The sequence below is a fragment of the Neolamprologus brichardi genome, chromosome 7 (genome assembly GCF_056152115.1).
Source record: "Neolamprologus brichardi isolate AB-2024 chromosome 7, ASM5615211v1, whole genome shotgun sequence".
Lineage (NCBI taxonomy): Eukaryota > Metazoa > Chordata > Actinopteri > Cichliformes > Cichlidae > Neolamprologus > Neolamprologus brichardi.
Genome location: NC_142110.1, coordinates 31,486,288 through 31,498,276, shown reverse-complemented (window position 1 = coordinate 31,498,276; position 11,989 = coordinate 31,486,288). Strand labels below are relative to the sequence as shown.

General features: G+C 39.0%; 1 protein-coding gene, 1 long non-coding RNA gene and 1 pseudogene across 2 annotated transcripts; 1 reads left to right on the top strand and 2 right to left on the bottom strand.

Annotated features, from left to right (window-relative positions):
- Nucleotides 1-1,980: 1,980 nt before the first annotated feature.
- Nucleotides 1,981-2,533, bottom strand: LOC148102072 (endonuclease domain-containing 1 protein-like; annotated as a pseudogene).
- A 1,458-nt stretch (nucleotides 2,534-3,991) lies between these two features.
- LOC148102071 (uncharacterized) lies at nucleotides 3,992-5,534 on the bottom strand. The gene is made up of 3 exons (XR_015719347.1): nucleotides 5,246-5,534; nucleotides 4,927-5,010; nucleotides 3,992-4,817 (listed from the first exon to the last, which is right to left on the bottom strand). It is a non-coding gene; the product is annotated as an uncharacterized LOC148102071 (long non-coding RNA).
- Nucleotides 5,535-10,077: 4,543 nt separating this feature from the next.
- LOC148102070 (tripartite motif-containing protein 16-like) lies at nucleotides 10,078-11,574 on the top strand. The gene has a single exon (XM_087842679.1). It carries the CDS (start codon nucleotides 10,081-10,083, stop codon nucleotides 11,572-11,574), a length of 1,494 nt encoding a protein of 497 aa, XP_087698805.1. The 5' UTR covers nucleotides 10,078-10,080.
- The last annotated feature ends 415 nt before the right edge of the window (nucleotides 11,575-11,989 follow it).

Below are 11,989 nucleotides of genomic sequence, written 5' to 3'. Positions count from 1 at the left end.
CTGTGAGACAAGGAGTTGTAGGACATGAGTGTGCTTGTTTGATACAGTGACTCATCAGTCTGTGAGGACCTGTGATTCATGCTTGCAGACAATACAGTTGTTTCGTCGCTACTTTAATGAGGCTAAGTCTGTTTGGGCTTGTGGCAGCCAAGCTGAAGAAGATGAGAGTTTATAGCATGAAGTTACATAAATTTGTTCGTCCCACGACCTCTGACTGCAGGAGCTCGTTGTTGTTCCTGATGCTGATCTAAAGCTGGAATGATGTGTGTTTGCTCCGGTACAACATGGCAGTAAGAGACAAGGAAATGACAGTTAACTAAAAGTGGATGTGAAAAAATAAAATAAAAATAGAGAAAAGATCCTTAGTTCTGGTATTTGTTAATTTGGTGAGACGTTGATGTCTAATGGACGGTCAATTGCTTTCTAAAAGTTCAGGCCAGTCACCCGCCAGTGTCAGCTCTTGGTTAAGTGTGGGACAGTTTTAGTGATAAATAAATCCAGATCACACAGACAAACACTGATTGGTTTTTTTTTTTTTAACTCCAAAGGCAAAGCTCAGAATCAGAGATTACAGATTACAATATTACTGCCTATGGAGACTGGATGGAAAAACATTGATTGACTGATTTTTTATGTTTTGATAAATGAAAGGTTTTCATTGCTGCTTTGAGAAATGATCTAACTGTTCTCAGAACTGCTGTAAGAGTAGTAAAAATGACTTTCCTGATGTGAGACCTGTGTCAAAGCAATCCAGGAAAAACTGTGACCAATCAGAAGTTTGTTCACATCAGACTGGGAGCAGCAATGTTCAGAAACACAATTTAAATGAGCACATTTACATTCAAGTGTGCATTTACATTTAAGCCTGTTTTATTTAATATTAAAATGTGTTTTTTTTCCCTTTCAAGTTGCCTCCTAAAACCTTAAAAGAAATTGTGTTAAAAATGGTTCAAGAGACTTTTAAATGATCTGTTTTGTGCCCATTTTAATGAATCAGTTCTTTTGGCCACTTAGGATTAGCAGCTATGTGAACATGTGTGACCAACACTTACACATGTGCTTAACAATCATTAATAATCTTCGACTGCTTTTTCATTGCACAAAGATCCTCCACTCAACATGATGTGAAATGTTCAGTGCTTCTGTTTCACAGTAGAATATTTAGATTATTTCAACATGAAGGAAATAAAGACATAAAAAGAGCTTTGTTCATCAGCTGACTATGAACTAACAATCTTACAACATCTTATTTTCAGTTTCACATTTTTTAAAACTCTGGTGTAATGTATAATCTCAGTCTTTCAGGTTTTTTCTTCTTTACATCAGACTTTTCATGCTGACAGTTTCTATTTCATAGTTTCTACGTTTTTCTGTTTCAGGTCTCTTTCTGTTTCTTTGTGTTGTATGCTAAGGTTACAGCAGTAAAGCTAACAATAAAGCATACAGGCACAGTGATGTGATTAGCAGTTACCATTTTGTGTTTGCGTGCCTCAAACAGCCAGCCAGGTTGTAGATTATATTCATTCCTGAACAGGAATGACCGTTAGACATATATGGATGTAATTATCATCATCTCATTAAATTATCCTTTTGAATATTTGTTGAGTATGAATACTTGAGTATGAATATAATATGAAAAATATGATAAAATATTATACTATGTGAAAATAAAGGAAATAGGCATCTATTTAGAAATGGATTATTTAACACAGCCCTGCCAGAACAAAGCCAAGTTTTTATGAACTCAGGTGTACGATGTTGGTGAAACTCGATGTCAGACTCAGACATGTAATTTTAGTTTTACTTTCTCGTTTGTGTGCACAAATAGTGTTCGGGTTAATGATGAAAATTTCTTGTTATGTTTCTAAAATGTAATTAGTTTTAACTTAAAGATAAAAACATTACAATTGACAACTGAATTTCATTTCATTTATTGGGATTTATCTTAACACATTTCAGTGGCAAGTATTTGATTTTTGTTCAGCCAAATGAGAAAAAGACTTCCTCCTTACATTTATTTTTAAAGAGACTAATTTCAGGCATCTTTACACTTTGTTTCAAGATGTTCTCAGGTTTTCAGGGACATCTTCCTGACAGCATAGCCATCATTGGTATTTTTTTTCCATAATTTCGTCTGTACTGCAGCACTTGTGAGAAAATAGATGTGATTAGCTGTGGCACTGAACGTTGGGCAGCAGTAAGCAGTCCAAAAGTACTCAGGAACAATCACCCCGTCATTGATCTTGGGTTCATTAGACTCATAAGGCATGACTCCAGTGATAACATACATTTTTGGCATGCAGACCTTAAACCTTTCTAACATTTTCTCTTCCTGTAGACTCCAGGGGCCATTATTGAACTTTTCCATTTGAGGAGCAATATTTGTCAGGGTGAAGGTAGCCTCTTTGTCTTCTTCTGTCTTTTGGTGACCACTGGGGGCGAGGTGGCCTCTGGTATAACCAGAGTGTTTATAGTCTTCATTAACTGCCTGGCTGTTCTTCACATTTTGGTCAGGATGTTTTTGGTACTGCATTCCTGTGTTGACTTTGTCTGATACCAGCTGAATGACAACAAAGACAGACTTTTTATTTCTTTAGAAGCTACAAAGATTATTTATCATTCTTCATACTGTGTGAGCAAATTGTCCTTCACTGCAAGTTTGTGGGGATGTGTAACACTGAGAGTGTACTGTTAGGCTTAGTTGTGTAATATTTAAATGTGAGCAAGCCAATCAAATCCTACATGCCTTTTTAAATCATCATTTTATTAAAGATCATCTTATTTTGTGTATTTTTTCTTCTTTATCATGTCCTGTTATTTATTCATTTATATTTGGGTTATTTCAGTTATAGTTATATAGTTCATTATATGCTATTACATTATATTACATTATACATCATTGTAAGATGTGGTCTAAGGCAGGACAGAGGTCAGGATTTGTAGAAGTTTCTTAGTCCCTCAAATCGATCGTGTCATCCTTCTGCTCACCTGTCAGTAAAATCAACCAAACACAGAGTTAGTGTGAACACGCTTTAATATTTCCTGCTTTAGACTAACCTATGAAGAAATGTAATGGGAAGCCTCCACACTGCAATATTTAGTAGAAGACGGGTCCAAATGTCAGTTTATCACAGCAAAATAAACCACCAGTGCCAGATAAACTGATGGGATCTCGTGGGGCTTTAAACACAACCATCTGCAGGATTTGCAGAGAATGATGCTGTCAGCTAAGAACAGGAAACTATTCACGCTCACTGAAACTGGACAGCTGAATGTTGCCTGGTCTGATGAGTCGTTATTTCTGGGGCGACACTCATATGGTAGGAAGGTGATGTAAACAACATGAAGGCATGGATCCATCCTGCCTTGTATCAACAGCTCAGGCTGCAGGTGGTGGTGATGGTGTGGGGAATATTTTCTTGGCACAGGTTTTAATGAACTGAGCATCATTTAAATGTCACAGCCTACCTGAATATTGTTGCTGCCCATCTCCATCTCAGTATGGCCACACTGCACCCATCTTCTGATGACTGCTTCCACCAAGATAATGCACCATGTCAAAAAACTCAAATAATCTCAAACTACACTGAAAAAAAAAGTTATTTCAATTTACTTGATTTCATTGTGTACATCGGTCCCACATAATATGAATAAGTATGACTGACTTAATTTTCCACTTTCCCTCAAGTAATTAATGCTTGTCAAATCATTAATCTATTATCATAATATCAATGTATTGCATAATGTCAATATATTTTAATGTTTAACACCAACTTATTTTTATTTGCCAGTGGTACGCAAGGATGTTATGTAAACACATTGCAATTATGTTCCTGCAACACAACTTATGGCTTTAAATCCTACTTAATTTTTTCAATTGAAATATTAACTGATCATTATTGACAAAAAAGGCAAAGACTGTGAGTGCTACTGAACAATTCACCAGCAGTGAAAGCAGCAATTCTGCCATGAACAAGTCCAAAATCACATCCATATAAACTTGTTAACACATTTTTAAAGATAGCCTGCAGAAATAAGTTAGAGAATATATTTGCAAATATTTCACAAAAAACTGACCTTAGCAGCAAATAAAAGAAAGTGCTTATAGATGACCCTGTCATCTCTTACATATAACATTTGTATTAATTACACAATTGAAAATGTAAACTAAATTAAGACTACCTGAAAAAAAGCAACACGCTTTTATGAATAAACAGATTTACACAAATATAACTTGTGTATTATTTGACAACAGTTTCAGCTTCTGTACAAGTATTTACCTGCACAAGATTTCAACTAAGTTGAGCCTTAAATGACATTGTTACATAACTAATACCAAACACCTACATGAATTTTAATCTTCATTTTAAACATGTAAGCAGGACATTAAGGTTGACTTAGAATATATTGCTAAAGATCATCAGTAAAAATTTCTTACAACATGATACCAAAAGGAAAAATCATCCTGCATTGCAGTCACATGAGGGAAAAGCAATAAAAACATACGCAGTATAACGTTACTGAACACAAAATAAAAAACTGCAAAGAATTGCAGAAGTGCAGTCTTTGACTTCTCAATGAAACAGATGGTTTTTGAAAGCAAGAACTAGAGAGTTTAGCTCCATCCAGTTCCATGAAAACCTTCTGGAAAACGTCAAAGTTGTAGCGAAGGTCAGCAGTGTAGGCAAGGTTTAATGCATACATGAGTCCAAATAGCATTATCACTCTTGTTCATGTGCTGAAGCTTGCTCTTTAAGATGATAAATTCGAACAGTGGTGTCTTCAACAGTCTCACTGATGGCACGTTCTTCCATGCCCTGTAAAAAATAAGCCATGTTAGTCATTTCATGCCAAGTAAGTAATATGACACACTGTGGAAAGTCCGAAAAAAACAAAACAAAACAAAAAAACAACACAAGTACGTACCACATACTCCCGGATAAGCATGCCAGGGTCTTCACCCATGTAGATACACACTCCCTTGACAGACGCAGCATCAACATCTTCACACTGAAATGAAATGTATGTAATTAGCATCTTCATTCAGCCCTTGTCCTTCATTTAAGTTTTAATAGTGTACTTTACATGAATGTTTTTAAAGTAAAGGCACACAAATTAATAATAGGTTTACTGGCAATTAATAATAAGTTGACAAAGTGAAGGTTAAAAAAAACAAGCAGATGTAAAAATACAATGAGAGAATTTATCATGGGAAAACATTTGAAATTCAGGCTTTATCACTTACATTATCCATTTATGCCACAATTCTTTTCAGTATTAGTCCAAGCTCTCCTCTTGTGTTGACCAACTTCACCAGGTTGTCCAAGTGGAGAGCCAGCTGAGCCACGAACTTTGTCTGAGGGGGGATGGTGGCAATTCTCTTAAACTCAGCGTTGATCTGAAAACATGAGCACAGAGGAATGAGCTTCAAAGGTTTAATACCTGGAAGAAGGCTACAATCACTCATGCTGAAGAAATGGGCTGTCAAATAACAACTGTGCCTCAACCATTTTAGCCTAATACCACAAGAACACCGTGTACGAGGCAAACCTTACCTCATGGAAATCAAATAGAGCAGGCCATCTTGCCATGAAAGCTTCTACCATTGGTGCATCACGAACATCTTCATGTCTTCTGTATGAAAAAGTCTTTTTTATGTCCATGTGGTGGGCTTTGGCATGTCAATAGCTTTAAGAGTCCCTTTGTCTGCTACTTCTGAAACTGAGGTGAGGTTAAGAAACTCATTCCCAAACAAGGAATCCATAAACTGAAGTCTGAAACTGCCCTGAAGACAACACTGTCTCTTGACTTCAACGATGAGATCCTCAGTTGATTCAGGCGCTCCATTAGAGAGTGAGCCTTCAACAGGTTCCCGTCAGGCAAAACAGTCTTTAGGACCATAGGACTCTGTAGGCAAAAAAGAATTACATATTCAGAAAGAATCATTTCAGTTTAGTTTTCATAAAGCTATCCATACCCAATAGTCAAAGTTATAAAGAAGAATTTATCTAATGAAATACATGCGACTGAACCTATTACACTTATATGAACACCTTTTATTTCTATATGCCTTTTTAAAGTCACAATGTGGACTGATCCAATCTCATAGTCAACCAATGGATAAGTATCAAGGAGTTCACAGAGTGAAATGAGAGTGAATATTCTTGATGATACTGGGCTGAGCTCAAAAGCTCTGTCGTGCTCTCTGTACCAGCCACCAAGCTCTCTGACAATGTAGAATATGCTGTGGTACAATGCAGATATGGTTTTTCAGTATTCTGGCAATCCACCTGCTGCCCTTTGGGCCAGTACCATTCCCTTTCTATAAGTTATACTCTTTACGTCACACACTGTCCAAGGTCGACCTCTAGAATGTCAGGGAATATGTACCTATGTGATCAGTAATAAAAGTGCTATAATTACGTATGTTTATTTCTAGTCTTCCGAGTCCTACATTTTGGCCTTAACACATGCCTGCCACACAGCCAACCTTGTCACCAAAAGGCTATGGTGCTGAGTATGTTTAATCTAAAGAAATAACTTTATTTTAAAGATATAATGGAAAGCTGAGCATCTAAATTGTGAATGTTTTGTTTTAATGAGAACAGCAGGTGCCATGTGTTAGCCCAGAATGATCTGACAATAATAAAAAAAAAATGCTTCCTGTGATGTCAGGTATGTTTGAATTTGTCCCCATAAATGTTCACTTTTGCTAGCTGGTGGCTTTTTAATCAACTTATGTAATAACATTGCTCCATTAGCAAATCTTCTGGTGCTGACGGAAACTCAAGGTTTTAAAAAATATTTCAGATCTTTGAGGGGGTAGGAGCAGCAACATGTAAAGACGCGTGGCTGAGTTGCTCTGTGGGGATACGCTATTTTTTCAAATAAATACTGCGACATTGGGCACTAACGCGTTATCTGTCGTCAGCTGAGTTATCACTGTAAACGTGCGCATCACCTAAGGGAACTTTGCAACAATGTCAGGATCCAAAAACACCAGAAAGACTGATGGAGCCAAGGCAACTGATAGCAATGCTACATCCCCGGACACGGCCGCGCTAATGGCTGCCATAGCTAACTCGGAGAAGAACGTGGTCGCCAAAATTTCTACGCTGGAAGCAAAAGTCGAGACCAAGTGCCAAGCTCTTAATGAGCTGATCAATTTGCTTCGCAGCAATGTTTCTGACCAAATAGATGAAGTGCGGACTGAACTTTGTGCTAAGATTGATGCTCTAGCTACTACCTGCACTGACCACCACTAACTAGCCTAGAAGAAGATGCAAACACGTATTCGGACCGGGTTGTGGACTTGGAGAAGCAAGTTCACGATCTGAAAGAAGTTGTGTCAGCTCTTTCGGACAAGACCTTGAGGGGAGACAGCGCAGTTGCAACATTCAAATACTTGGCGTGAGGGAGCACTTTGAGACTGGGACGCGCCCTGTCACCTCTGTGGCCCAGCTACTAAAGGAGGTTTTGGCTCTGGATACCGCTCCGACACTGGATCGGGCACATCGTAGCCTCCAGCCCGTCCCTGTGAGAGACCAGAGACCCAGGCCACTTATTGTCAAATTTCACTACTTTCAAGAAAAGGAGGAGGTACTTCGCAGAGCCGTGTTAAACAGTCCCCTGACGCATAATGGAGACAGAATCCTAATTTTCCCTGACCTGCCATCTGCAGTCGCGAAGAGACGGGGGGCCTTTAAAGAAGCTAAAGATCTACTGCGCGGATGTTGGGGTGTGAGATTTCGGGATGCTATACCCAGCGAAGCTAAGGATTTTTTCCCCTCTTGGCGAGGAAATATTCACCAATCCGACGGCTGCTAAAGACTACGTCAAGAATCGCATCTTGGCTGTGTGTGGGAATCAAGACACGGACTGAGTGGACTGTGGAACCTCAATTGCTTTTTGACTCTATTGTTCACTGACTCAGACTGCACCTTAGATGGAGGTTTGTACTTTTGCTACTTTCATAATTTAATAGGTCTGCATATAATTGTTTATCACTGAGCGAAGTAAACGACCAAGAGAAGTCACGTGTGGCTTATTCAAATTCAGTTCAAGATTATTTATATAGCTCCAAATCAAAACAACAGCCTCTTTATACTGACAGGTAAAGCCCCTGCAATATTAAAGAGCATCCCAACAATCTATGAGAAAGCACTAGGCAATAGCGGAGAGGAAAAACTTCCTTTTAACAGGAAGAAACCTCTGACAGATTTTTTTTTAAAAAGTGCTTCATGCAAATAGCATGAAGCCTACAAAATATGTCTTAGATGAAATGCAGACACAAAATACTTCTGTAGCAAATCCTGTTTTGGGGGTTTTACAGAAAGTTTGTTCCGGTTCTGGGTGATAAATTTTCCAAGTTCAATATTATAACCTGTAAAAATCAAGGCTGATGTACATGGAATCAAACTGGTCATATAATAGCCTTGCCTTCTAGGACCATCTGTGTAGTAAATAACATTATTTAAAATGTACCCTCTGGCACAGCACCAAACAAGCAAACCAGATTTTTGAGCTCGGTAAAATTCAGGTGTTTTGTAAATCGAAAGCATATCAGAGCTGCTGTTGTACACCCAACAACCAAGGACTTTTTTTTCTGGCCCTGTCTCCTGGGCTGTGGTAATAAAAACGGTCCTCTGTTCAGTTTTCTTCAGCTTTGCAAATACATATCTTTTGACCATCCTGTATGCTGAAGCTACAGTTATTACTGGTATTGCTACAATTGTAATAATGGGGACAACATACCCCACATAACAGGAAACAGCTGTTTTACAGCTAATTTTTTTTGTTCTCCTTCTTTCCCAAAACCAGGAAAAAATGTGTTTAATTGTTGCCAGGAGCATGTTAAACATCACCATAAATGTGTGCTTTTTTTCAAGAATATTTTGAATAAAAGTTTTATAAAGAGATGACAAAAGTATTTAAACTATACTAAAAGATAACAGTTTGAGCATGAAAACATAGTATACCTAAAGCAAAAGTACTTCATTATTACAGAATCATAGGGCACATGATATTATTGGGTAAGTCATATGTCAGTTTATTTTGCAGCCACAGATGACTGAGTGTAGTTTTATCCACAGTAACACAACCAGGGGACACAATAATTCAGGTAATACAGGAATTTAACTCCATCTCAGGACACTTGGGTTGGCTTTATGTGTTGTTCTGGGCCGTCACCATAACAGATTTTTTGACATGATGAAAAGAATTTACTTTGATTCAATTATTGGATTTTATTATATGGCTATTAAGACTGAAGTTTGTCCACCGTGTTTACACCGTGTCTGGCTCATGGATTCTGGCTGATGCAGAAACTCATTCAAAATCCAGATCAATCAAAATGCGGATATTTGGTAATTAGAAATTATACCTTTAACACATTTTTCCTCGGCGTAAAAAGGCCTTTGAACCTCTGTGTTAATTGTGTGCTGTTGCAACATGTAAAGACGCGTGGCTGAGTTGCTCTGTGGGGATACGCTATTTTTTCAAATAAATACTGCGACATTGGGCACTAACGCGTTATCTGTCGTCAGCTGAGTTATCACTGCAAACGTGCGCATCACCTAAGGGAACTTTGCAACAATGTCAGGATCCAAAAACACCAGAAAGACTGATGGAGCCAAGGCAACTGATAGCAATGCTACATCCCCGGACACGGCCGCGCTAATGGCTGCCATAGCTAACTCGGAGAAGAACGTGGTCGCCAAAATTTCTACGCTGGAAGCAAAAGTCGAGACCAAGTGCCAAGCTCTTAATGAGCTGATCAATTTGCTTCGCAGCATACGCTTCGGCGTAAAAAGGCCTTTGAACCTCTGTGTTAATTGTGTGCTGTTGCTTTAAGAGACCAACCCTCGCTGGATTACTTAAGCTAACTTTCAGATCTCCACAGAGACAAACTTCTGCAGTTTTATATCATCCAGCAGCCACATTTGTGAGTTTGACCTGCTCATTATCCACGCAGAATAAAGGAATAAAGCTTTCCTGTGTTCTTCCAACCGATGTCGAGTGTTTGAAACGAGTTGGATTATTGAGGTGACAACGAGCTAAGTTACAATTACCATCCCGGAAATGGCGCAGCGAGAAAACCAGGTGAACCGAGACAAACTCTGCTGCTCGATCTGTTTGGATCTCCTGAAGGATCCGGTGACTATTCCCTGTGGACACAGCTACTGTATGAAGTGTATTAAAAGCTACTGGGATGAAGAGGATCAGAAGGAAACCCACAGCTGTCCTCAGTGCAGACAGACCTTCACACTGAGGCCTGCTCTGGTGAGAAACACCGTGATAGCAGATTTAGTGGAGGAAACAAAGAAGACTGGACTCCAAGCTGCTAAAGCTGATCTCTGTCATGCTGAACATGAAGATGTGACCTGTGATTTCTGCACTGAGAGGAAGCTGAAAGCTGTCAAGTCCTGTCTGCAGTGTCTGGTCTCTTACTGTGAGCAGCACCTCCAGCCTCACTATGAAGTAGCAGCATTAAAGAAACACAAGCTGGTGGACCCCTCCCAGAAGCTCCAGGAGATCATGTGCCCTCGCCACAATGAGGTGATGAAGATCTTCTGCCGCACTGATCAACAATGTATCTGCATTCTTTGCACAATGGATGAACATAAAGGCCACGACACAGTTTCAGCTGCAGCAGAGATGAGCGAGAAGCAGAGAGAGCTCAAAGAGAGACAGCAGAACATCGAGAGGAAAATTAAAGAGAAAGAGAAAAGTGTGAAGGTCCTGCAGCAGGAGATCTCTGAGCTGAGGAGGAGAAACACCGAGCTGGAGCAGCTCTCTCACACAGAGGACCCCACCCAGTTTCTACACAGCTACACCTTGCTGTCACGTCTCAGTGAAGCTCCAGACTCAGCCAGCATCAATATTCATCCTGAGAATGAGACAGCAGCCAAAGATAAACTACAGGGCATTTTCAGTGAAGGATGGACTGAAACCGCTCTGAGAGGAACTGGAGGGGATGTTTTACTGTTACAGACAGAGCCCATGAACAGAGCTGAATTCTTAGAATATAAATGTGAAATCACTTTTGATAGACACACAAAACACAAATATGTCAGGGTGGACAATTTCAAAGCACAATATTATTATGTTAATTATGCTCTTGTCATTCACCCAGACAGATTCATTGACTGGCCTCAGGTGTTGTGTAGAGAAAGTTTCACAGGACGTTGTTACTGGGAGGTGGAATGGAGTGGTGAAGAAAGTTTTATAGCAGTAGCTCACAAAGACATCAGCAGATCAGGAAGAGAAAGAGCTTTTGGAAATGATGACAAGTCATGGGTGTTACAGTGTTTCTGTGGTGGTTATGAATTCAGACATAACAACATCAGAACTCCAGTCTCGGGTCCTTGGTCATCCAGAATTGGAATTTACCTGGATTATGATGCAGGTATTCTGTCCTTCTACAGCGTCTCTGAAACATCTCAAAACATGACTCTCCTCCACAGAGTCCAGACCAGATTCACTCGACCACTCTGTCCTGGATTTGGTTTATACTATGATAATACAACTGTTAAAATCCATAAAGATTTACAAGAAGACACTGAAGACCTCTAAACCCTTTTCCAACTTTACTACACAACTATACACAATATCCTTTCAATTTGTTGTTTGTGTTACACCAGAACCCTTTATTGTTAAAGTTAAAGAAATGGAAATGCTAAGAAGGTAGATGCAAAGTGATGTAAGTTGATACTGGGCTAATTTATTGAATCCTTTCAATAGCACGATTGCACTGTGATTTCATTTGGTCTTTACTTAAAAATTTTTGTTCTTATTTGAATATAACAAAAAAATATCCATCATTCATCCATCCAAGCATCCATTAATACGTCTGTTTAATCTAGTAAAGCATTGTCATATTAAACCTTTTGTATTGGCCTTCTGCATCCCATGTTTAAATGTGCACACCACATCAGATGTTCTGGGAGCCAGTGCATCCAACTTCAGTGTCATTTTTTCACTCCTTAAG

Bases quoted from the DNA above. Each gene is read 5' to 3' on its own strand.
- LOC148102070 (XM_087842679.1), top strand. From the start codon at position 10,081: ATGGCGCAGCGAGAAAACCAGGTGAACCGAGACAAACTCTGCTGCTCG.